Here is a 27,069-nt window from a genome sequence, read left to right as displayed (position 1 = left end):
CGTCGTTTCAGATGCACCATGACTACCACCGAGGCGCTGCAGTATTTACAGATGTTGGGCAGCGGCAATTTTAAATTGTTTGAAAAATAGTATTAAAGTTGTTAAAATTTTAATTTTGGTGTCAAGTCATTTCTTAACAGACATACTAACATATGTAATGCATTAATATCTCAATTGGGTTTTTATCTTGACAACCGTGATCTTGACAAACCATGGGCGGTCATTTTGACGGGCCACGGTCGTTCTAGTAGTTTTTAAGTTCCGGTCGTTGTTTGGGACCGTTTAAATAGTTATTTACATTTCACATTTTATAGGCCTTGTTACGTTTGTTAGATTAGCAATATGTGTTTTCCATTTTGTTTTAGATGGAATACATATAGATTTTTATATTTACATTATAAAATACTCAAACTTCTTTTCCAATTTCAACTAATGGTACCTTCAATCCCCATAGCCCTTTGCACATCCTACCACACTGGTAATATCGCCACTTAAACCGCTTCAACCATCAAGTAAACCCTTGAGTGGACAGTGGCTGGGCGGCAGACATGAAAAATATTTACCTTATTCTTCTTGCTTGTGGGAGCAGGGGGCTTGATCAGTTTCTGCAGGATCCTCAGACACATGAGGGTGATGTTTTCAACCACCACAGGCGTCTTTATGTTCACTGACATGAGGAACAGACTAAGAGCTAGGTGGACACAAACACACGACGTCAGCAGCAATAACATTTAAAAAAAAAAATTTTTTTCAAGGAAACCAAATTGAACTGAACAATTACAGTTGAAAGACTATATTTTTTAACATTTTAACATCTCCAAGTCCTATTTACCCACATCCTGCTCCCCTCTATCTAAGCCTACCTCGTCCTGCAGGCCCCTTCACAGAACAGAATTAAACCACATTACAGTAGGTTAAATATAAATATAAACACAAAAAAGCAAACAAAAAAACCCCCAAAATAATAATAACAATAATAATAAGGAAAAAAATAAAGCGAGTAAATAAATAAAAGAATAACTACTGTACTAGCATCTGAGCCATTTTAATGGTCTTTTAGGGCTTTATGAGGTTGGGTAACTGCTGGCTGTGTATGTGGTGGGCAAGCCGCAAGGTTCACGCCAGGCTGGCCCAAGCCCAATTTCTATGGCGCAACCTCACCAGGAAGGAGGCAATCAACATATTCAATCAATGGCTTCCGGTAAGAATAAAACCTATCAGAGGAGCCCCTCACTGTAAACTTAATTTTTTTCAGTTTAAGTAGAAACAAAATGTCCCAGAGCCATGCTATAATAGAGAGTGGCTGAGAGGATTTTCAAAGAATGCAGATTTTTCTATGGGTGATTAAAGAGGCAAAGGCAATAACATTACATTGGATAGCCTTGTAGTGACTTTGTCTGGGGGTCTACCAAAGATTGCTATCTGAGGGGATGGACAGATTTTCAACTACAAAATTTCTGAAATCATGTTAAAGAGATACTTTCATGCTGTTTCTGAGCACGTTTTTAACACGGGTGGTTTGAATTACAACCGAAAGGTAGGTGTGGTTTTATGATTTCACATCTATTGGCTACTGAAATTCAGGGTGGTCACGTGGGTGTGGCTGGGTGGGCTAAACACGGGCTAAACCGTTTGCCGTAGAAAAACGAGAAATTCACTGGTAACAGCCCCCTTCCTGTTCTGTCATCACTTTACAAAAACAAAACAAAAAAGAAAAGGGCGAGCGACGAGACCACCGACAGCAGCTTTGAGGTTGAGGATGTGGAAGTGGAAGACGATTTCTCTTTCTCAGTGGAAGCTGACTACTCGCCTCACGAATATGTTGCTCAGCCAATACAGCCGCATTCCTTCGAGCCACTGGCAGCAGCCGCAGCAGTAGCCCTGGCTGTATTGGTTGAGCAACGTGTTTGCGAGGAGAGGACCAGGGATGCAACCGAATGGTAAAGCCTAATGTTGCCTAGCTAAGTTAGCTTGTTTGTCTGTCTAAAGTGACGTTACTATTGAATACATTCAAATACACAGCAAAACCCAGTCACACAATAATATATTGAACATGGCTGGTTGTAGCGCTCTCATAGCTCCGCTTTGTCCAGAGAGAATTACTATAATTTATTAGCCAACAAAGTGGAACCCCTGAATATACTAGCTGTGTGTTCTGGCTATGATATGAGATGCTACCATGCTTTTATAGCGCCCCGTTACAGACACGCCCTCTATGCTAATGGTAATTCGTGACACGGCAAGTTACCACATTTTCGCCAACTGGAAATCAGTCACTCGGCCGCCGATATCGCTCGTCTGGCCATATATGTAATTTTAGGGCTACCATTTGTCTCATCGATCACATCCACACTCCTTACATCGATTAACAACAGGAAAAGTCGGATTTTGATGCAAGTATCTCTTTAAAAAATGAATGCCAGAAGCCAGTAGCAATAATATTTTAGAGTTACAATGACATCCAAAGTGGCCCTCCTCAGAGAGGACAGGCATGTCACTGCACCTTACCAATAATAAGCATAATGGATATAACCAGACGGGAGAGTGCAGGAGAAAACACAAGACTCTGGGCATTTGTGGAGTGGAAATAAAGGCAGGGGGGGAAAAAAATCTCGCCAGCGTAAGGAATTTTCCCAACAAGTCACTACCAATTGCAGGGCCATGATTGGCAATGATTGGTTGAAAAAAGTAAACCATTCATTCCATTATCCAAACCGCTTATCCTGCTCTCAGGGTTGCGAGGATGTTGGAGCCTATCCCAGCAGTCATTGGGCGGCAGGCGGGGAGACACCCTGGACAGGCTGTCAGTCCATCACAGGGCCGACACACACACATTTATGCCCAAGGAGAATTTAGTACTGCCGAGTCACCTGACCTACATGTCTTTGGACTGTGGGAGGAAACCGGAGCACCCAGAGGAAACCCACGCAGACACAGGGAGAACATGCAAACTCCATACAGAGGACGACCCCCAAGGTTGGACTACCCCGGGGCTCGAACCCAGAACCTTCTTGCTGTGAGGTGACTACACTTACCACTGCACCACCATGCTGCTATTAGTATTATGATTTTTATAAAAATAAAAACATTAGTATTATTTTTTTATTATTATTATAATTGTTATTATCATCCATCCATCCATTATCCAAGCCGCTTATCCCAAAAAGTGTGTGTATTATTATCATTATTAAGGATGTCCTGCAAGAAGCAAAGCATTCACTAAATTGTGTGAGAAGGTCTGATCTTAAGTCACAAAACTAAGACTGTGATATAATGGTAATGGCAAATTAAAATGAATCAAAGATAGTTTGACTCTAATAGCAAGGGAGCTTGTGGGGAGCTGGGGGCTACTATAGGGACACTGTGACTGCAGTGCGCATAGCAAAAGAAGCTTCTGTTTTCTTGAATCAAAACGTTCAAAGTGCAGTGAATTAAAATGTAATACTTGCATCAACCAAAGTCTTGATTTATGTTTTCACAAAGCTGGGCAAGCAGTCTCAATGCTCTGATAAATGTTAATTACATATCGAAAATCTTACTTAAGTATGTGCATAAGCTTAGCAAAAGCCATTGACAGGAGATGAACCAAGGCTAATATCTACACTACTGCGTTCACAATCAATACTTATCCTATACAGGGGATAAACCAATCCCAATCAAAACAATAGAAAAAAAAATCAAAACATAAACAACATCACTGACAATAATTACAAATTCTTCATACAGGTCTATCTTAGAGAGGCAGCTTACCACAACGCAACCTCAACTCCCAGCATCCTCCTTCTTTGGAAATGGAGTCAGTCAGCAACAGCATCTCATACTGCAGATTGCTAACCTGTTGTGTAACAAAAATACAAATGCACAAAACATCAAAACATCAAATTCCTCAAATAAGTGAAACGTCTTTGTACAAAAAGGGGAAAAAAATGACCATATTGGCTTTAAAGTGGCACCAGGTTACTTTTTGTATTTTGGCAACATGTTTAACTTAAACTGTCGTAAAGAAAACCAAGAGGCTTTTCCCTTTTTCTTTATGGCATAGCAATGAGATAATGCATTTACCTACAAGTCGCAGCTCAAAATACTATCGTGGATGAAGAGGACCCATGTTTACTGATGGGGTAAAGTAAAATTGCTGTACTTATATTTGAAAGCAAGTTACCTACTTTAAAGGAAATATTCATCGATTTTCAACCTTATCTCTGTCCATCTGCAACAGGGATAGCACATGAAAAACATCTGCAGTTTTCCCTGATCATTTCTGCATCTCTCAGTAGTGAAAGAGTCTTTTCTGGCCACAAACAGACATATCATGATGCTGTTCAGCAACCTGAAAAACGACACCCTAGCAGGGTTTCTAATAATGTAATCTACTCTAAATATGCTGTTTAAAAACCATTCTCTTAAAGGGAAGTGAAGGAAGAGATTGCTTGCTTCCGAGAAGAGATGACACAGAAGTTTGCAGAGAGCAACGGCGAAATACAGGCGCAGAAAGCGCACGAGTGAAGCCCAGAAGCGCATAGCCGAGCTAGAGGAATGGCAGGCGGACTCGACAGAACTACTGATGGACATGTCGATCCAAACGCGCCAGATGCAAGAAAAAATAATGGACCTGGAAGGGAGGTCAAGGAGGAACAATATTCGAATCTTTGGTGTGCCAGAGGAAACGGAGGGAGGCTCCATTACCCAGTACGTGGAACAACTCTTGAATACTCAACTTGACTTAGAAGAAGGGACCAATCTCCAGATACAAAGAGCTCACAGAGCCCTCACTCAGAAACCCCCTCCGACAGCTCCCCCCAGGTCAATAGTGGTGAACTTTCAACAGTTTGATATAAAAGAAATGATTCTCAAGAAAGCATGGAAAAAGAATAAGAGAGATAGGGGACAAACGTATTTACTTTGATCACGATTACGCAACTGAAGTGGTCCGGAAAAGAAAATCATATTTGGGCATTAAGAAAGTGCTCAAGGGTAAAGGAATTCGTTTCCAGACACCCCTCGCCAAAATAAGGATCCACTGGAACAACGGAACGAAGACATACGACAATGCCAGGGAAGCTGCGATGGACATGAAGACAAGAGGCTGCGACATCGAGATACCAGACGATGACACGGCAACCACGGCCACAGAGCAGGTGGAGGCGACTGGGACGCGAGCAGGGTGGTAACGAGTCCAAGGCGCGAAAGGAAGACGTGAAGCTGCACAACGAACGAAAGAGAAGCTCCAGGCCTATCGGAGAAAGTAGGATTGGTATCGTTCTGACTGAGTTGAGCTCCATTACAAAAGGCTTCTTCATCACATGCCACGGAGAGAGGTAGGCTATACACTCACTGGCCACTTTATTAGGTACACCTTGCTAGTACCGGGTTGGACCCCCTTTTGCCTTCAGAACTGCCTTGATCCTTCGTGGCATAGATTCAACAAGGTACTGGAAACATTCCTCAGAGAGTTTGGTCCATATTGACATGATAGCATCACGCAGTTGCTGCAGATTTGTCGGCTGCACATCCATGATGCGAATCTCCCGGTCCACCACATCCCAAAGCTGCTCTATTGGATTGAGATCTGGTGACTGTGGAGGCCATTTGAGTACAGTGAACTCATTGTCATGTTCAAGAAACCAGTCTCAGATGATTCGAGCTTTATAACATGGTGCGTTATCCTGCTGGAAGTAGCCATCAGAAGATGGGAACACTGTGGTCATAAAGGGATGGACATGGTCAGCAACAATACTCAGGTAGGCTGTGGCGTTGACATGATGCTCAATTGGTACTAAGGGGCCCAAAGTGTGCCAAGAAAATATCCCCCACACCATTACACCACCACCACCAGCCTGAACCGTTGATACAAGGCAGGATGGATCCATGCTTTCGTGTTGTTGACGCCAAATTCTGACCCTACCATCTGAATGTCTCAGCAGAAATCGAAACTCATCAGACCAGGCAACGTTTTTCCAATCTTCTATTGTCCAATTTTGGTGAGCCTGTGCGAATTGTAGCCTCAGTTTCCTGTTCTTAGCTGACAGGAGTGGCACCCGGTGTGGTCTTCTGCTGCTGTAGCCCATCTGCCTCAAGGTTCGACGTGTTGTGCGTTCAGAGATGCTCTTCTGCATACCTCGGTTGTAATGAGTGGTTATTTGAGTTACTGTTGCCTTTCTATCAGCTCGAACCAGTCTGGCCATTCTCCTCTGACCTCTGGCATCAACAAGGCATTTTCGCCCACAGAACTGCCGCTCACTGGATATTTTCTCTTTTTCGGACCATTCTCTGTAAACCCTAGAGATGGTTGTGCGTGAAAATCCCAGTAGATCAGCAGCTTCTGAAATACTCAGACCAGCCCGTCTGGCACCAACAACCATGCCACGTTCAAGGTCACTTAAATCACCTTTCTTCCCCATTCCGATGCTCGGTTTGAACTGCAGCAGATCGTCTTGACCATGTCTACATGCCTAAATGCATTGAGTTGCTGCCATGTGACTGGCTGATTAGAAATTTGCGTTAACGAGCAGTTGGACAGGTGTGCCTAATAAAGTGGCCGGTGAGTGTATGGTTGCCAAACGTTGGACATGCCTAGACAAGGCTGTAGGCTTATCCCATGTGATGGGCAAAATGTCAAGTCTAGAGTGGGGCCCTTTCTGAAAAGGATTTCCCCTTCACCTACCAACGGGGACTCGGGGTGGTTAGGCCCCTTTAGTTGGAAGTTATTTTTGTTGTTGATTAATGTGTTTTATATTTGTAGTTTTTTTGTCTGGAGCTCTGTGGGAATATATGGAAAAAGAGTATCAAGATGTCTAGATGGTTCACACTACTAAAATAATGTCGCTGAATGTTAATGGTCTAAATATGTTAAAGATGAGGGAAAAGGTTATGATTAAGCTAAAAAAGGAGGATGTACAATCATATTCCTCCAAGAGACCCATTTAACACAGATAGAGCATGGGAAACTAAAGAAATATGGGTAAAGACGTTCATATTATAGCTCCTACAAGGAAGGGCGCAGGAGAGGTGTTGCAATTTTAATATCAAACAAAACTCAATTCGATTATGATAGGGAGATTGGAGACAAGGAGGGGAGATATATTATAGTGAAGGGGAGGTTAGAGAACAAACCAGTGACATTGGTAAATATATACGCCCCTCCTGAAGTGATATAAGATTTTTTAAATCTTTGTTTGATGAGATAGCAAACAAGTCAGAGGGGGTCTTAATTTGTGGGGGAGATTTGAATGTCGTTTTGAATCACAAAATGGATACGACCAGTATCAAAAGGACTAAAACACAGGTCACTCGATTTGTAAATATATCGCTGGAAGAGATGGGGATGGATGATGTGTGGAGACAATTACACCCTCAGGAAAAAGACTATACACATTACTCAGCTGTACATAAAGTTCATTCAAGGATAGACTATTTCCTTATGAGCAAAGACGATATTTACAGAGTAAAGGAGTGTGGGATTGGAGGGGCGGATATCTCAGATCACAATCCAGTATATTTAGAAATTAATTTGAATTGTAGAAAGCGAAATACGGTTTGGAGGTTTAATGTGGGTCTACTGAATAGTGAGCAGAGTAAGATTATGTTAAAGGCGGATATTCGGACATATCTAGAAGAAAACAGCAATGGGGAAGTAGACCCAACAATATTTTGGGATGCCATGAAGGCGGTCATCAGGGGAAAGTTAATAGAGCATTCAGCATTGATCAAAAAGGCAAGATCAATTATATCCAGAAAGAATACGGACAGGTTAAGAGAAATGGAGAGGAAATACCAGACTGCGGGAAACCCCGTGGTGTTGGAGCAAATCAAATCGGCTAAGTCAGACATTAATAAAGAACTGTTAGATGAAGTTGAGAAAAAAAGCTTGTTTCTCAAACAAAGATATTATGAAACAGGCCCGCGCGCAACTAAACTGTTGGCAAAACGTATTCGCAAACAGCAAGCAGTTGGCCATATACATAAGATCAGAGACCCCCATTCAAATGCGTTAACGAATATACCGGAAAGCATAGAGGACATATTTTTGGGATATTATGAAGAGTTATATTCACAACCCACACCTGCATCCGAAGCGGAAATTAATACCTTTTTGAATTCATTAGATTTACCCTCAATTGGACGGCTCCAAAATGACAAATTAACAGCTGACATCAAGATGGAAGAGGTGATAGATGCAATAAATTCTTTCAAAAACAATAGAAACCCAGGCAGCGATGGATACCCTGCAGAATGGTACAAAGTGTTTAGGGAAGAGCTGGCACCGATACTTCTGAGATCCTTCAATTGGACACTTCACAATAATAAGATACCACCATCATGGTCAGAGGCAATAATCAGTCATTCCAAAACCGGAAAAGGATAAAGAATATTGTGGGAACTACAGACCTATTTCATTATTAAATGTAGATTATAAAATATATACGACAATTATCTCCAAAAGGTTAAACTCATTCATAGGTGATTTGATAGATGAAGATCAAACAGGATTCATGAGAGGAAGACAAACGCATGATAATATCAGAAGGACATTGCATATTGTTGATCAAGCGAGTAAGAGAAAACAAGCTACACTATTAGTAAGTTTAGATGCAGAAAAAGCATTCGATCGGGTGTCTTGGAATTTTTTGTATGCAGTATTGGAGCGACTAGGGTTCAGCAATAAGTCAATACAGTGTATTAAAACATTATATCAACAACCTAATACTCGGATTAAAATAAACGGGAGTTTAACGAACAAGTTCATTTTGCAGAAGTCGACAAGACAAGGATGCTGTTTGTCTCCGACACTGTTCGCGTTATTCATTGAGCCTTTAGCGGAGGCCATTCGCCAAAATGAAGGAATTAATGGAGTGACAGTGAATGGCACTGTCCACAAGGTGGGGCTATTTGCTGATGATGTCATAGCCTATCTTGAGCAACCACATACATCACTCCCTCAACTAATGAAGCTACTAGAACTATATGGTCATTTATCTGGATATAAAATTAACATCTCAAAAACACAGGTGCTAGTTCTCAATTATACTCCAACCACAGAATTCAAGGGAAAATTTGACTTTAATTGGAATCTAAACAAAATCAAATATTTGGGAATTTACATTACCAAGGAATTGTCTAAATTACATAAAGCAAATTACGGCAAGATCAACGATGTGATGCAAAAGGATACTGATAGATGGTCCACTCTGCCACTTGACTTCAGCTCAAGAATTGAGACAGAATGAATATTCTACCAAGGCTTCTTTATCTATTCCAATCGTTGCCTGTAGAGGTGACTCAAGCTCAATTTGATAGGTGGGATAGGACAATATCTAGATTTATTTGGGGAGGGAAGAAGCCCAGAGTAAGGTATGAAACTCTCCAACTCTCAAAGGAAAAGGGAGGTATGGGTTTACCAAATCTAAAAGAATATTTCAAAGCTGCCCAGCTGAGATATGCTGTTGACTGGTGTAGGCAAGATTACATGGCCAAGTGGAAAGTCATGGAAAGGGAATATGGTGGGTACCCTATCCAGAATATTTTAGGGGATAAAGAAGTATACAAGAAAACAAAAACCCACATGGATTCAGTCACATTATTTACACTGGAGTTATGGTTTAAATTGATTAAAATCAACAAATTACAAGATGAGATACAGTTATTGAGATGGGTAGCATATGATAGAGACTTTACTCCAGCGAGGCATGACACAGTTTTTAAACTGTGGGTTAACTGGGGAATCACAGCATGGTGCACTCTAGAGGAAAAAGGGGAGATGGAGAGTTTTCAGGGTATGAAAGACAAGTTTGATTTGGAGAATCATGACTTCTTTAGATATTTACAATTAAGGGATTATTACAACAAACGTATCAGGAGAGGACCCTCCATGGAGGTGAACAGTGTGATTCAAATTATAATCAACGCATATAAAGGGAGAAAATCTAGGACTATATCTGTACTATATCAAGCTCTCACAACTAATAAACACTCAACTACATATATAAAAGAAAAATGGGAATTAGAATTTGGCACAGAAATTACAGAGGAGGACTGGCAGAATATGTGGAAAGTTCATCAATCCTCCACTAGTTCGCGGATATGGAGGGAATTCTCCTGGAAAAATCTGATACGTTTTTTTATTACACCAAAAATCAAAAATAGATACTCCAGCACCAAACTGTCATGCTGGAGGAAATGTTGAACAGAGGATGTAGACCACTCGCATATATTTTGGAAATGTAATAAGCTAGCGATGTTTTGGGAGATGGTTCATGATGTAATACAAAAGGTACTTGGATATGACTTCCCTAAGAGCTATATGACCCTCTATTTCTGTAATTTTAAAAACGACGATATAGGGTCAAGTGATAGATGTTTGGTTAAGATACTGCTGATTGCGGCTAAGAAGGCAATCACAAGAAAATGGTGCCAGGTGGACGCCCCCACACAAGGACAATGGATGGAAATAGTGGAAGACATTCATACAATGGAAAAACTGACTCATCGATTGAGACTTACAGTACCTCGGATGGAAGACCAGTGGAAGAAATGAACATGGTTTAAGGAGCAAACACGCGACAACATAATTCATGACAACACTTAAGACTGGAAAGTTAGACCCACAGGAAGCTCATGTAGTTCATTCTTTTGTGTGTTTTTTTTGTTTGTTTGTTTTGAGTTGCCCTGTTGGGCTTGTGTGCAAGTAAATGTAGATAATTCAATGTTTACTTCTGAATACGGATGCCATGTTTGTATTGACCTAAAAACTTCAATAAAAACTAAAGTGATAAAAAAAAAAAACCATTCTCTTAGCTGAGCTTGGTTTCCAATGGTGGAAATGACGTCCCACAACACTAGCCAGAGGATTTTATGAACGACGTTACAGAAGCTTACACGTAATGCATTCTGGTATGTGTAGGCGATGTGGGAAAGACTGAGCTCGAGAACACGGATTTCTCTGTCAATACAGTATGCCATATTCTAAAAAAGTTTAATCTACTTAGCTGGGAAAACCTCATCAAATACAAAAATGCGTGCCTAGTTTATAAGATCATGCATGGTTTAGCTCCTCCTCCTCTGTCCAGCTTCATCAACTTCAAATCCACCACAAACACGGCTACTAGAGGTGCAGCTAGAAGGGACTGCACAATCCCACTCAGGAGAACTGCATTTAGTCAGGCCGTCTTCTCCTTTAAAGCATCACATCAATGGAACTCAGTACCACAATTAGAGTGCCCATCCTATTATTCACTTAAGTGTAATGTCAAGGAACCAATTATGTCAACATTGATGCTATTCGAACACACCTTTAACATGTTGTTTAACTGTATTGTACATTAGCTGTGTTGTATGTCTGCTTTTTTATATATATTATTTTCGATATTATCTTTATTATCTTTTTCTACATTATTTGTATATTCTGTATATATTTTCTTGTTTGTTTGCTCTTGTTGTTCTTGTATATTAGCTATGTTGAATGTTTTTTTTGTACTATTTTATTATCCTAGGATGCCTAATAACATCAGGCAAAGCGACTGCTGACGGAAACTAGCCTATTAGCCAACTCGGGTACATTTACATGTTTCGAATGTTGATTAATGTACGTACATTGTCCCTTCCCAAATAAACATTTAAACTAAACTACAGTACACAGTGGGGACTTCATTGCTTCAATCGACTACATTACTTGTCAATACCTGATTGTACATACCCATCGGTTAAATTTCTCTTTAATGATTTAATAAAAAAAAATGTTTTAAGACTCATTACTAGATATAATAACTGTTTAAGATGGAAATGCTTTTCAGAATGCATTAAAAAGAACAAGATGATTCTGGCAGATATTAAACCTCTAGCTGGAGGACAAGGAATACTTACCAGGTCAGGGTTAGCCCAGTGACCTTTGAGGGCAGCTGACACCTTGGCGATGATCAGGTCATTCATTTGCTGAGTAGCCTCTGGGTGATCCCTGAACCAGGAAAATGAGGCAGGAACAAGAGATGGACCACATTACCCATTTAGTAAATAACTAAACATCCATCCATCCATTATCCAAACCGCTTATCCAACTCAGGGTTGCGGGATGCTGGAGCCTATCCCAGCAGTCATTGGGCGGCAGGCAGGGAGACACCCTGGACAGGCCACCAGACCATCACAGGGCCCATATTTCATATTTTTCATAGTATTTCATAGTAACTAAACACCAGATGCAATATATAAAGACACAGCAAACCGAGGAGGTTAAACAAATGCAAACACCACATTTGATGGTTGCTTTTATCCATAGCACCTCATCTTACCACTACTGTTCAGTTAGGGTGGAACCAGTGGAAATGGGACCCCTAACCCTGTTTTGTTTGTGATGTGCTTGATCAACTATCCCTTTTCCATACTATGGGTGAGCCCAGAAGATTGAAACACATAAAAACCTGGAAGGATCGGTTTAGGACGGTGCATACCTAGTGAGTAGACAAACCAGCTGCCGCACCTCCTCCCTCATGGCAGCTGTGCCTCGCCTCAAGTTGTACTCAAACAGCTCTCGAATGAGCCCCTGGAGGACCAGGATCTGCCGGAGGGCTGGGTTGGTGGCCAGCGCACGGAGGAGGGTGATGCAGTGGCCTGTGACTGCTGAGGCACAGCCATAGCACTTGGTGGAGGAGGTATGGCCGCAGCCTAGCACAGAGAGGGCACGGTACTGGCTGGCAGTGAAGGTGGGCTGGTGGCTGTTGCTGCTGCGGGACGATTTGGTGGCAGCTTCCCTCTGCTGGAGATCGTACTCCAACAGCTCTTTGCGGGATGCAAGCACTTTCTGTGAGTAAAGGGAGAAGAATTAAAGGTGTTGGTGGGTGGGAATAGCAACTTCAGCAAACAGGTTAATGCAAGAACATGTTTGGTAAGTATGCCTGTAAGTAATTTTAAAAACAAAGACAGACTGAACCCATGGAGAGAAAACAGAAAGGGAGCCTATTTAGAATTTTTTATTCAATTACAGTTATAATAACAATAATGATGATGATAATGATGATGAAGATAATAATACATTTGCATGGCATGTTTCTAAACATGATTTAATAGTTCTTTATTGCATAAGAGTACTAAGAATACTACAGCACTTGCTGGGTGGCAAAACATAGAGGGAGGGTTGTTGAATTATGGGATGTGACAATCACTGTGGCTAATGGAAAAATAAAGTTAATACTATGCTCAAAAATGTGGAGGAAGCATTGACATTGGTCATGTCAGAGCTAGAAAAACTTACTACCTTGCAAACAAGTTGAAAGGATTTTTGGCCTTTCACCAATGATACGTCAGCAGAATTGGGGAATTGTTAATCCATTTATTTTTAGTTGGGGGGCAAGGGGGATAGCTCATGAGATGGCTTGAAAAAAAAAGAGGAAAAGTCTCTAACTTGTATAATCTTGGAGAGCTCATCAAACGATGTCTTGCAGTCCCCGCTGTACTCCTGGGCCAGCTGCTGAATGTACCGGTTGACATTGGCCGAGGAAGTGCCAAGACCTGCCCCAGCACCAGAGTCATCCTATGAGCATAAGAGAATAAAACAGAGGTAATTATGGTAATTAAGGAAGATGTGCAAATAATAATTGGCTATATTTTGACGACTAATTTTCCCTTTATCAAGTCAGAGGCTAAAAATTAGTTTTCCATATATAAGGACAACAATAAGACCTAGTATCATAGGAGTGTCATGTCTCTGATAGCTCCTCTTTGGGGCCTTATGATGAGGGCCTGACAGCTATTTGTGTTAATGAACAACTTGTAGGTTGTCAACTACATGGTAATTTTTTTCACATATATTGCATACTTGACCTCTGAGAAGAAATCTGATCATAATCGTTTCATTTTCTTCACAGGCCTTCACAATTATCAAAACTGGATAAATTCTTCCTTCTTTTTTTTTTCCTTTTGAAACCCTTCCCTGACTGTATCCCCGTTCAAATCATAACCACCACAAATGATAGCAGTAAAACCTTTCAAAACTTTTACAGAGGTGGACCACACTCTCCTGTCACGAGAACCCACAGCCAACATCTTGTCCCCTTTTCTCCTGAACCACATTAATAGTTGGGGATTTCATAATCAGGAACATCCGTTTCTTCAATGCAGCTGCAAACTGTTTCGCTGGAGCCACAGTCCCTGATATCCTAGATAAACTCCCGGGGTTGATCCGCTCACTCCTGTCCTCCATCAATCGAGTGATCATTCACATGAGGACAAATGATGCAGCTCGTCAGAAGTCTGAACTGACCAAAAAGAATTTTAACAAACTTTTTAAGTACTGGTGGAAAGTCCGTTTTTATTTCTGGTTCTATTCCCACACTGGCCCGTGGAGCATCCTCAGCCTCCAGTTGGCTCCAGTCTGCCTGCAGAGCTCACGATATAGGTTTTATTGAAAATTTTAATCTGTTTTGGGATCGTTTCTCCCTCTTCAAGACCGACGAAGTTCACCCCAACAGGCTGGCTGGGTAGCCAAATGCTAATTACCAACATGCAGCACGCCGTACAGTCCTCTCCATGTGACTGACTGTTTACATCCCACACTTCCTTCCTGGAACCTCCATTTCTGCCAACGGTGGCATGCCAGTTTCTCCTGCTAGCTACCCCCACTGGCCTCATCTGTCATCAACCCTCTCACTGTGAGTTTTTCCCATACAGACTATTACTAGGCACAGGACCTCTCATTCACACGACATATCGAATGGTAGAAACAATAACAACCTAATGTTTGGAGCAAATATCTGCAAGTTATGTCCTATTTGCTGTATTCCCATTTCTTTTCCTTCTGCTCTGACACCAACCAATTTTGGCCTCTTGAATATGAGATCTCTTTGTAGAAAGTCCTTTATCATTAATGGTTTTATTGTTTATAATGAACTGGATTTTTTTATGATTACTGAGACATGGCTGTCCCCAGCGGGAACAAACTGCGAAAGCGGAGAGATTTTAGCACTTCACTCCCATCAATCCACCTGGCGAATGTCCACTCTCTGGCCAACAAGATGGACGAACTGCTCCTCCTAAACGGAAAAAAACTCGGACTTTTCCAGATCTGCTGCCCTGTGTCTCACTGAAACCTGGCTTAGTGAGTACAGTTCCAACAAGTATTATTATATTATTACTATTTATTTTTAAGAGAATTGTAGTTTGATCTTTGCAAACACTAATTTTGCTTCTCTCCCAGCAACCAGTATTAGGCCTACAAAGCATGCACTGGTCAAGGACATAATGAAAACTGACCTGTGGTTTCTCTGGTGCTGCCTCATTGACCTTGGACAGGAGGCTCTCCAGCTGAGGCCGATGACCCATCAATTGGTGGTAAACCCGGTCAGCTTTGTCCAGTAAAGTGTTGATATTGGTCACTGCCTGCAGACACAACACCAACATATAAAGTCACAAAGCTGCGAGAAATTAAAGTAAAAATATGAAATTTACTTTACTATTGGTCCAACTGGCAGGGGGATTTCTCACAAAAATACATGGAAAAGAAACTGTCGCCTTCAACACTTATAAAACTGAATTTTAAATTCCTTTTAACTCTATCCCATAAACTTAAAACTCTTGGGTATAAATACTTTGATTTTAGACATTTTAAAACTTTTTCAGGATATATAAAGACATCCTAGAAAAGGTGGTTGAAATATGTTGCATTTTTCTGTTTCAGTCGTCTTTTCATTCTTACCTTTTTCCTGTCCTCCTCATTCTCAATGGGATCAACAGCACAGCATGGTTTAGCGTACAGCATGAAGTCAAAGCGGGCGTATTTGCAGAAGCCGCAGGCATTGCACAGGAAGGGGTCCTTCTCGTCATAGTTTATGGACCTAAGAGCAGAAAGCCATTGAGTTAACTAGAAATTAACAATTTATTTTGCTTTCAACAAATTCTCTGGCTGTTCTTGTTGCAGGACCGCAAAACCTTTTCCATTTTACCATTGTGTACCTTTTTTCAAAGTTTTCTGTGGACTGGACAGGAGGATTTTCATCAGTGTTCAATATGATTTATGTAACTAGTGGCTGGGGAGACAAAACTTTGAACTACAACCTGACACTTAATAGCTAAGTAATTCTTTTACTGTAACAACTAACATTAACATAAGTGGAATGACAGTAGACTACCAACCAAACAAACCGTTTATCCTCTGTGCTTGTAATTTTTCATAAATTTCCTAGTATTTTTGTTGGATCCGATTCAAGCCTGGATGGATGGAATCTATTTAAGACAACAATCCCCATACACTAGTATAAATTCTATTTCCCATAACAATTTGCAAACCTGTGCAGGATCGCTGTTGCTCACCTGCACTTGTGGCACTGGTAGACATTCTCACCACAGTTGCCACACACACCCGGGTTGGCAGGCACAGAGGCGCTGCAGCGTGGACACTGCAGGGTCTCGGTGGAAGCCTGGTAGTTCTCGTAAAATTCAGAGAACTCGATCATCAGGTTGGATGCTACAATGGGCAGGGGCAGGTCGATCTTCACCTCCGTTTGGCCAGGGGTCAGCTGAACTTTCTTAGCTTTGTGCCAACGAGCGGGCCTGGTGATAGATAGAGGAAAAGGAAGTACAATTATATATATATATGTGTGTGTATGTATGTGTGTGTATGTATGTGTGTGTATGTATGTATATATATATATATATGTGTGTGTATATATATGTGTATATATATGTATATATATATGTGTATATATATGTATATATATGTGTATGTATATATATATATACACACACACACACACACACACACACACACACACACACACCTTTCAGGCTTTAATTTACACAGCGTATGTGACTTTCTCCCTGCAGTGGATAGGTAATGTTGGCCCCCCTTATTGCTTGTCAGTATGTACATAAATTACATCAAAAGACATCACTATGACCCTTCCTGCACCAATATTTACCATTATAAGTACAATTTCCTAAGCAAATTTAATGAACCTGGTATGCTTCCTATACTCATACTGAGGAGAAAGGAGAAAAAATAAAATTTTTAAGTATAAATTCTCCCCCAGGTTTGAGCCTAACTCCATCCACTGCATAATTTTGAAAAAATGCTAAATAGTGGGCAAGGGGATGATAGGGGGTGGGGAGGGGCTGAGAGGGGGGCGGGTGGGGCTGAGGAGTGGGGCAGGTCAGGGGTAACGGATGTGTGAGCCAGGAGTAGCTGGGGAGATTTGCAAGAAGGGCCCAGCACGTGTCCAGAGTCGCCGCCGCACACTGTGGTTCCCTCCACCGGACCACCTTCCGGCAGGCTGTCAGACACCGCAGGGTAGGTAGATTGCCCACCTCTGATTAGAGGACGTAACATTCTTTTTTTTTAATCTAAATTTCATGACAGGTAAGTCCCAACTGGTTGACTTTAAGTCAGCATTGGCCTTGCAAGGTTCAGGGTTGATTTAAAACAGTAGATGGTGTGTTGAGCCACTTGCAACCCATGAAGTGCCAATTTTTATAAATGTGGTAAGAAATGTCAGTATTAATACCAGCATTAATGTTTCATCACTGTACAGTCATATCATTTATTTACAGCTCAAAAAACACAGTTAAGTGTTTAGTATCTCTTTAAATAAGACAACCTTAATAGTCTAGCATCTTAACTGTGAAGTGACACTTATATGGAGACAAAAAGGAAGGGAAAGGAAAGCGAAAGAACAACAGATCAATGTGTTTCCCATACATAGATTTTATCTGGGCAACCCATCCAAAGGAATTTTCCCCCTGCCCAAATAGATTTTCAAAAGTCAAAGTGACATGCAGCTGAATGAATGAGACCATCTTTTTACATTAAACCCCAAGTCACCTACAGGAAGGACAGGAGTGAGCACTACCTGGAGGTCACCCACACCATGCTAGAGGTTTCAGTAGCAACGGGTGGTGTGTACAAACTGTTCCATCTGTATTTCACATTGTGGATGTTTCACATTATTAAGAGAGGGAGAGAGAGGACAGGAGAGAAGGAGAAAGAAGATAATTTAGGAAGTGGAGAGACACACAAAGAGAGACAGACTGACAGGCAGAGTGAGAGAGACAAAAACAAAAAAAGATTGAGAGGAAGACACATGAAGTAAGGCCTCACTTGTTTTTTAGCTCCACTATAGCCTGTACAGTCCTGTTGTTGTAGTACAGGTTGATGGTGCGGACCATTTTGGTGCGTTTCAGGTCACCGATTTTCACTGTGACTTTGCTGATGGTGTGGCTGCCAATAAGCTTGACCACCTGCTGAGTGGTGGTGTAGCGCGTGTCCACTTTGATAGATGAAAGCTTGATATTCTGCAGAATCAAAAGAAGAGCCCAAGTAAACATTTGTTTAAAGTGGATCTACTATGTTGGACGGCTTTATCAATTTTTTTTTTTATAGGTTTGGATCATTTTGACAGGTGGGAACACTCCGTGTGAACTCAAATGCACACCAAACTAATCCTTGGCCTACTTGTGGTAGGGATAATTTTTGGTATGACATTGTTATAAACCAATCTAATGCATTTTGAACCCACAATGCATTACACTCAAGTAACAATTTCCTCATTTTGGGTCAGACTTCAACCAAAAGGCGTGCTTGATATTGGCCAATGTGAAAAGAACTGAGCCAATAAAATGTAAAAGATAGCAATACATGAAACTGCTCTTACTCTTTACACTATGTCTAAGGGAGGAGGAGTTGTATTTAGACAAAGTTAAACGGACATCACATACTGAGAAGGGAACTTCTGGGTTGTTGCACACAAGGCAAGGGTCACTCTCGAGATAGAAGCCATCAAATTCCACCAATCCTGACAAAGTGCTGCAAGACCGCAAACAGATGACAGCCATATTGAGTCGCCAATGTCATCTATTGTATCGTCAATGCCACAGACAGTACAACTACAAAGTCTTACTTGTATATATTTGAGTTGGGGTGGTTGGTTAGGATATGATTCTGTGTCCTCAAGATTTCCACAGCCTTCTGAGAATATTCCTTTAGCTGGAAAAAAAAAGGAAAAAATAATAGGTTCTGTTGATAAAGAAAATGCTTTGACACGTTTCTAGAAAGATAATAGACATGACTAGAATTGTCATTTAAAAGCTTTCTATTTTGTTCTATTACTGTACCTACTGTCTGTTATCCACAGGTATAGAAGCTACCAAGTAGAGGACTGTTTGGGACTGGGATCCCGTGAGACCCAACGCAAATCTCGCGAGAGCAGGCAGTTTTTGTGGGTAGGAGCAGGCAGTCAAAAATTAAACTGCGAGTCCCGGAATTTAGCTAGTGCTAACCAGAAGAATGGAGTCAACAAACAAAGTTGAAAAGAAGACCAAAGCAGATCATTACAATACAAAAGCAGAGCAAGTCCGACATTGAGAAAATTTCTGTTTTTACTGACAAAGATGGAAACGAACTGGACTTTCGTTAGTTGCAACAAATGTGAAAAAGTATTGATCTACAATGGGCAGAAATCTGGCACCTCTGAGTTGAGGTGACACAGCTTCTCTGTTCTCCCTGGTTGAAGTAAGTGCTCCTTCAAAGATAAAGCATTTCTTCCAACGCATATCTTTGTTAATCCTACACATTAAAATAACGTGTTTTCCCTACGGGACGGGAGAAGACACAAATGGAACTCTATTAAGGGGGCGTGAATGATCAGAATGTTTGCGAATGTGGGCGGGAGTGGACACACATTGCGAGAGTGGGAGGGAGTGTGTTATTGTTATTCGTCCATCGCAGCGACGAGGACCATCTAGTCATCCTGCGATGGATGACTGATGACTTGTGCGATGATTAAAGTGAGGAAGAGTTGCGCATCATCAACCCACTCTCTCATCCGAGACCACTACCAGTGGCAAGACTAAGCGAGACGACTGGCAATGGAGACGGATGCAGATTTTTCCTCAGCGTTTCTTCCCGAAGCCTTTCCCATAGACGAGTATACCCCCAAGGCAGCGGAGGTTTTAAATCAGAATTTTCCTTCTCCTGAACTGCCTGACAAGGCTAACGAGCTTCATCTACCCGGGTTCGAAATTAGAGTTGTCCTTCTCCTAGACAGGCTGCCGACCAAAGCTAACGAGTCCAATCGACCCACCTGGTTATACCACTGGGAACCCGGTCGCCCCCGCAGCAGACTTTGTGAAAACAGGAGGTACCACGAGAGCTGCTGCAGACACATTTGCGTAGGAGCGGCCTTAAGATAAGGTCCTGATGGACCCGCGCCGATCACTACACCAGGAAGCGAGAGGCCACCGCACCGCTTCGCATTCCTTTTGGCAAGTAGGACATCTAGCCCAATACTTGCCACCTCCCGAGGGAGGGAGTGTAACACACATACACACATTGCTGGAGCAAGCGGTAATGGTCAGAAATCCAGTGGGGGTGGGATTAAGAAAACAGTCCCGTACAGGGCTCTACTATCAAGTCAGCTTTTGTGCACGTAGTAGTCATACTCATATTGTGATTAACACACATACACACAGCCAAAAGCAAGCTCTTGCCAATTGCATTGTTTTATAGTATATTTACAAGGCCATTTTTAACAGTTAAGACTCTTAAGACTCGAGGAAGGTGTCCTCGCTTCTTCTTCCTCAAGTCTTGTCAATTACAACACTCTTGAACCTTAAAAAGAGCACCTATTTTTTACCACAATGCAAAAGCCAGTAAAGTGTGTGCTCTCTTCTCTCTGTATTTTATCAGAATTTCGACAATACTAGCACTCGGAATCAAAAACAAGACCTTTTGTTGACTAGGTTATTTTTTTTTAAATGACCTTTCATCACCATAATCCAGTCAACATGCCAATATGAACATTGTCATCATGTGGACAGAGGCTTCTGAAATCAATACAGCCACAACACACATGCAACAATTTCAGGCTAAGTATGGAGACAAAAAGAGCACTTTTAAACATCAAATATTTATGTTACATGCCTCAAAGAGGGACAGACAGTGCAAGACCTGCAACCTACAGCATGTGACTTTGTCACACAAACCTTCTTCTCTGTCTGTGGGGTCTTGAGGGAGAAGTATCCCAGCAAGTCCACAAACTGGGCAGCTTTGCGGCCATAGGCAGGGAGCTCAGGCCAGATGGCCCATGTCAGCTCCAGTAAGAGCTCCTGCTGAAACTTACTGGAGTTCCTACAGCAGAAAGACAGGGAGAGAGAGTGTCAGATGTTGGTGGCCCGTACATGGTATGTATTCACCATGCATCCATTCCAGTATGCCCATGTGTATTGCTGTACACAATTTTACTTGATTTACTTCAGACGAACTCATTTGTATGTGAGAGAGAGAGAGAGAAAGAGAGAGAGAGAGAGAGAGAGAGAGAGAGAGAGAGAGAGAGAGAGAGAGAGAGAAAGAGAGCGAAAGAGAGAGAGAGAGAGAGAGAGAGAGAGAGAGAGAGAGAGAGAGAGAGAGAGAGAGAGAGAGAGAGAGAGAGAGAGAGAAAGCATGATCAGTACCTATATATATGCAGTGCCAAGCAGTGGGCTTGCCAGCGTACAGCAGATGAGTTGGACTCGAGCAGGAAGCAGCGTAAAAACTGAATGAGCGTCTCCTTATCCGCAAACTTGTTCAGCTGGCTGACCAGTGCCATACACAACTGATCTTCTTGGCTCCCAACTCCATCACCTGTAGCCAACCGCCCAAGTAAACACAAAACAACCCATCACATGATAACTTAATAATAATAATAATTATTAATTAATTTATATAGCACTTTTCTAAAACAATGTTACAAAGTGTTTTAAAAAGAAATAAAACCACAAAAGGAAAAAAAAGAGTAAGACCAAATAAGTATGAGTAAAAATTAAAACCGTATAAATAAATAAAAACAAATATACATTTGTAAAAGTTTTCATAAAAAGAAAAAGTTTTAAGACAAGATTTAAAAGAAGCTAGAGACTTGGTTTGTCTTAGTTCAACAGGAAGAGAGTTCCATAGAGTGGGGGCTCTAACAGCAAAAGCCTGATCACCCTTTGTGACAAACCGAGACCTGGGAATAACCAGCAGGGCTCCATCTACAGATCTTAATGGTCGAGGGGGCATTTACCAGGTCAATAAATCACAAATGTATGTAGGAGCAAGACCATTTAAAGCCTTAAAAGTGCACAATAAAATTTTAAAATCAATTCGAAATCTAACAGGAAGCCAGTGTAGGGAGGCAAGCACAGGAGTGATATGGTCATGCCTCTTTGTCCCAGTAATGAGCCGAACAGCATTTTGTACCAACTGCAGACAGTGGAGGGAGGGAGCCCTTGCTGATACCAGAATAAAGTGCATTACAGTAGTTAAGCCGAGAATAGATAAAAACATGTACAACTTTTTTGCAGATCGGCAATTGATAAAAATGACCTAATTTTGGAGATTAGCTTGAGCTGGAGAAAGCATGACTGAACAACATGTTTGATTATCAAAACCGAGGTTAGCATTGAATATTACCCCAAGATTCCTAGCTCCCTGCTTAAGACTACCTGAAAGCCTGACAGATCACCAAGATTAGTAACAAATGGGCTAATGGAATTTTCGGGACCGAACAGAATGACCTCAGACTTACCATCATTAAATTTAAGAAAATTTTGGGACATCCAGGATTTAATATCAGAGAGGCAAGTTGTCAGATTTGCTAGGCTGCTAGGTTCTTTGGGTTTTAGTGGCATGAAGCTGGTAAAGCACATTGTGATTTTGAATGATCTGGCTAAGGGGCAGCAAGTATATAGAAAAGAGAAGGGGGCCAAGAACTGAGCCTTGAGGGACACCACAACTCAACTGAGCCACCGAGGAAGTGGAGTTACCCAGAACAACAGAAAAAGTTCTGTTGGTAAGGTAAGAGCGTATAAACTAAGAGCCGAGCCCTTGATGCCAACCCAAGTCTCTAAACGATGTAAGAGGATGTTGTGATCGACTGTGTCAAAGGCAGAAGCCCTTAGGTCTAAAAGAATTAAAATCAAACAGTCACCTGTCTGCAGTCAGCAGTAGGATATTAGTGACCATAACTAGAGCTGATCAGTATTATGAAGTGCTCTAAAAGCAGAGTGAAAACTGTTAAAAACAGTATTAGTGTTCATAAAAAGAAATCAATTGAGAAGAAATTACTTTCTCCAGAACCTTAGATAGAAAAAACAATTTGGAGATTGGTCTGTAGTTACTTAGGGACAGGGGATCTAAATTAGGTTTCTTCAGCAATGGGTGAACAATGGCATGCTTAAAACTGTCTGGAAAAGAACCAGAGGCCAGAGAATTACTAAGAATCTGCAGAATAGCGGGGCTGATAGTTGAAAACACCTCCTTGAGCATTTTAGTGGGAATGATGTCTAAGATGCAGGAGGAGGAGTTCATACCGGAGACTATACTCTCCAATACTGAAATTGTAATTGGTTCAAACTGGGTAAAAGAGGCAGAATTTACAAGGGGAGTAGAACGAATGCAAGAGCCTGGCTGGATTTGGGGCCTAATATTCTCCACCTTATTTACAAAATGACTGAGAAATTTTTCGGACAACTCAACGTCAGGTTCAAAAAGAGAAGTGGCAGGACCATTAATAACAGAATCAATTACCCTGAAGAGAACTTGAGTCATGATCAATGACTCAATCTACTTCAAGCTAAAAGAGCACTCAAACAGCACACTTTCTGAAAATGAATGTCATCAATAGCTAGTGCACAAAGAACATGAAGTGGAACACAACAAGACAGATAGGAGAGGGAGAGCAGAACCACTTAAATATTTTGCCTGGCAAACAAATTTAATCTCCAAAAAGATGCTCCATTACATGTGGATAACTAGAGCAGTGTATTAGCATGACGTCGGCAAAAGGATTTGTATCACAACACAAGTATTATGATTCAATATGACACCCAAATCAATTTTCTGATCCCAGATAAAAGTAACCAGCATGTGTTGAGCATGAGAGGTGTTGTCTTTCAAATCGGAGCCTAGGAAATTACAATTGCTGTGCATCGCACGTCAATGTGTTTTTAAGGTGCTAAACCTTAAAAACACTATGGTAGCTAAATACACCAATGTCTTTATGTGGACCCAACTTGTATTTAGTGCCAATGAGCAAAGAGTAAAATTTTCTATTGACTTTTTACTGGACATATAAATTTTTGGGCATGAGGCCAACTATATATCAATTCCTTTGATAAATAAGAATAACAATTAACATGGCTTCCATATCACTATAGCATCCCCATCTGACACTTTTTATGTTGCTCCTTTCCTCCTGTCACTCTGATTTGTGCTACCAACTAAAATAAAACCAAATCATTTCAAAAAGCGAGGTCATGATGAGTATGACAAACATCTGTGTTACTGCCTCACCATCTTTGTCTTTGTCCTTGTCTTCTTTCTTGCTCTTCTTGCTGGAGGACTTGCTTTGGGAGGACTGGGTGGCTCCTGCCTGTCCACTACTGCTGGAACCTCCCCCTGAAGATGAAGAAGAAGAGGACCCAGCCAGTACCTTACTCCCGCAGAGGGCACAGGAGAGCAATTGTAACAGCACTGGGGACACGCCCTCATCCACCAGGAAGCTGACCTGCAGTAGGAAGTATAACACAGCTAGAGAGGGTAGAGGAGATGAGAGTAGAGAGGAGGAGAGGGGGGGGGGACACGTGCTTTTAATGGTTGTTATCCTTTAAAAAAAATACTGTACACAAATTAATCCGACAACTTACAGTCATCCTTCATACAGAACTTCTGCCAGTTGATGGTCCTCTGAGTGGCAATTTCAGCGCAAGCTTTCAGATGTTCCATCTGCACATAGAAGAGAAAGAAGCTGAGTGCAAGCATACACAATGACTGAAAGTTTTACACACATGCAGACACTCAAAGTAAAATAAAACATCCGTAGGGCATTGTGTCATAAGTCTCATATAATAAGGGGCAGTTGTGGTTCGGTTATGCTCCGTGACAATGGATGTTGATCCATGACAATGGAGCATAACCAAGCATGAATGTCAAAAGCAAATATGTAATTTTGGACCAAAAACCATTACATAAAGTAACTGAAGAACTAAGAACACGTATGCTTTATTGTACTGGAGTATTTGCATTGACTTAGGTGGGCCTTAAATTGGGAATTTTTTTTCATTGGCTTTTCAACAATAATAGCAAATGAAAGGTAATATTTTACCATAAAAATATTCCCTCAAGCAGCTTTTAAGGTACTGTTGATAATTCAAGTGATAAAAACAGACAGACAAAAAGGTCTATCAGCATTAGCGACAAAGTGGTTTTAATTCTTTCAAAGATGTATTGTTAAATTGCTCTTCTGAGAACCAAAATGTATCAGTTTTTCTTGTAAATCCATTTTCCTGATTGTTTTGAGATGAACCAGGGAGATAAGAACGGCTGTTTACTGGACACTCACCAGGCTGATGAGTGTGTCGTATTGTAAGGCAGAGCCAGATGTTGCCGTGACCACGCCTGCCCGGAGGAAGATGCCCTGCTCCTCAAGGAGCTTCTTGATGCCACGCACATGAGAGTCTAGTGTGTGCAGGTCCCGCAGCTGCCGATATTTGTCCTTGGAACCGCAGATGAATAGCAGCAGCTTACGAACCTGCCTCCTGACAAATGGGGTTTGCTGGATCATCAAGTACTGAGGAAGAGAAAGAGAAAAGGCTTCATCTAACACGGAGAGTTCAAGTTCACATGTCAAGACCCAGATAATTAAAAGCCTAAAACCCTTTAAAAATTCAACAGATAAACATTACAGGAATCACTTAAGGTTCAACAAGGAACCCCTGCAAAAAAGTTTCATGACGCTTGATGATTGTGCTCCAAAACTCTCAATAAGAATGCACATGAATCTACATAGTACCTCCAAAAACCTCTAGCAAGTAAGGGAAGTTCAAGGACATGGCCAATAAACCTGTACTTTCTAGGGTGTAGTGGCAAATACAGACGAGGCGACTGAATTACCTCAGACAGGAAGTAGAACCAGGAGTGGTCAAAGACTGGAGGTGGGATACGGGGGTTGCTGTCTGCTATCTTCTTGATCTGGTATGGTAGCCGTAGCACCATCTCAGTAAGCAGCTGGGAGTAAGCCTCAAACACATCAGCAGCATGGCCCTGAGAGGGGAAGCAACCATGTGTGTTTAACATGACAGATTTTGAGAATAAGCAGTCAGTTCCAACTTCAAACAGTAAATGGTCTCGTGGTGTCAGTGAGACTAATCAACTAACAGACCATCAATATAGAGACATAACTGGTTATTTTTGGGGCAGTTTGTCTAATTTTCTCATTGTGCCCACTGGTAAAGTTTAAAAAGAGTCAAAAGTACTAAATAATAATCAGCAATGTTTCTTTTTATTTGGCCTGCCAACACAGAGGCTTTAGTGTGGACAAATTGTTTCTTTTTATTTGGCCTGCTAAAACAGATGCTTCAATGTGGACATGAGTTAGAAACAGCAAGTGGGAGGTTTTTTTTTGCTACCTTGACATATTGGCGGAGGAAGAAAGGGCTCATGTCAGGGGGAGATGAGGCAGTGTGTGGACGGAGGAGCTGGCTGGTGGCCACAGGCTCCTCCTCGCCCTGCTGGCTCTTCCAGAACTCTAGCAGGGACTTCAGCACATGGAGACAGTAGTCGATGGCTCCCAGGCTGAGCAAGGCTGTTGCAGTGGCATTAGAGATAAGGGAGGATGACTGTGGAGAGAAAAAGGAGGGGCAACTGTCACAAAGAAGTCAAATACTTGGCAATTTTCTTGGAGTACCTAAGTAGAGCGGTTTTCTTAAGAATAGTGTTTTCGTTTAAACAAATAGAATAAAAGCAGTTGTCCGCGGTGGTGTAGCGGTCTAAGCATCGGCTTTGTGTCGATGCAGTTGCCCACTGGGGACTGGGGTTCGCGCCCCGGTCTCGTCAGATCCGACTATGGCCGGACTCGATGAAGCAGCAATCATTGGCAAGCGCTGTCTTCGGGAGGGGGGCGGAGTCGGCTTGTGTTCGTCACGTGAATGCGTCTCTGTGTGTGTCGGAGGAAACAGTGGTTCGGCCTGGAGTCGCCTCGTCACGAAAGTGGGGAGGCGGTCTCCTTCGAGACTGCCGGCCGGAGAGATGCAGTTGGCGAATGCATGCAGTGCGAGGGTGGGTGTTTGAATTAAAAT

The 27,069-nt window shown here is 41.7% G+C and overlaps 1 protein-coding gene across 6 annotated transcripts in view; it reads right to left on the bottom strand.

Moving 5' to 3' along the window:
* The window catches only part of ubr4 (ubiquitin protein ligase E3 component n-recognin 4), a 151,003-nt gene that overhangs the window by 22,862 nt on the left and 101,072 nt on the right, over positions 1-27,069 (bottom strand). For all 6 annotated transcript variants that reach the window (XM_056275365.1, XM_056275367.1, XM_056275368.1 and 3 more), the window contains 18 exons: positions 26,401-26,610; positions 25,886-26,035; positions 25,335-25,562; positions 24,640-24,718; positions 24,287-24,523; positions 21,427-21,595; positions 20,959-21,103; positions 18,876-18,961; positions 18,694-18,781; positions 18,077-18,270; positions 16,294-16,533; positions 15,680-15,818; positions 15,238-15,363; positions 13,391-13,519; positions 12,441-12,790; positions 11,860-11,950; positions 3,751-3,835; positions 564-691 (listed from right to left, as the gene is read on the bottom strand). In XM_056275365.1, coding sequence (XP_056131340.1) covers positions 564-691; positions 3,751-3,835; positions 11,860-11,950; positions 12,441-12,790; positions 13,391-13,519; positions 15,238-15,363; positions 15,680-15,818; positions 16,294-16,533; positions 18,077-18,270; positions 18,694-18,781; positions 18,876-18,961; positions 20,959-21,103; positions 21,427-21,595; positions 24,287-24,523; positions 24,640-24,718; positions 25,335-25,562; positions 25,886-26,035; positions 26,401-26,610 — 2,874 coding nt within the window. The remainder of the gene's footprint in view (positions 1-563; positions 692-3,750; positions 3,836-11,859; positions 11,951-12,440; positions 12,791-13,390; positions 13,520-15,237; positions 15,364-15,679; positions 15,819-16,293; positions 16,534-18,076; positions 18,271-18,693; positions 18,782-18,875; positions 18,962-20,958; positions 21,104-21,426; positions 21,596-24,286; positions 24,524-24,639; positions 24,719-25,334; positions 25,563-25,885; positions 26,036-26,400; positions 26,611-27,069) is intronic.

Source organism: Lampris incognitus, chromosome 2 (assembly GCF_029633865.1).
Source record: "Lampris incognitus isolate fLamInc1 chromosome 2, fLamInc1.hap2, whole genome shotgun sequence".
Lineage (NCBI taxonomy): Eukaryota > Metazoa > Chordata > Actinopteri > Lampriformes > Lampridae > Lampris > Lampris incognitus.
This window is presented reverse-complemented; position numbering and strand designations above follow the sequence as displayed.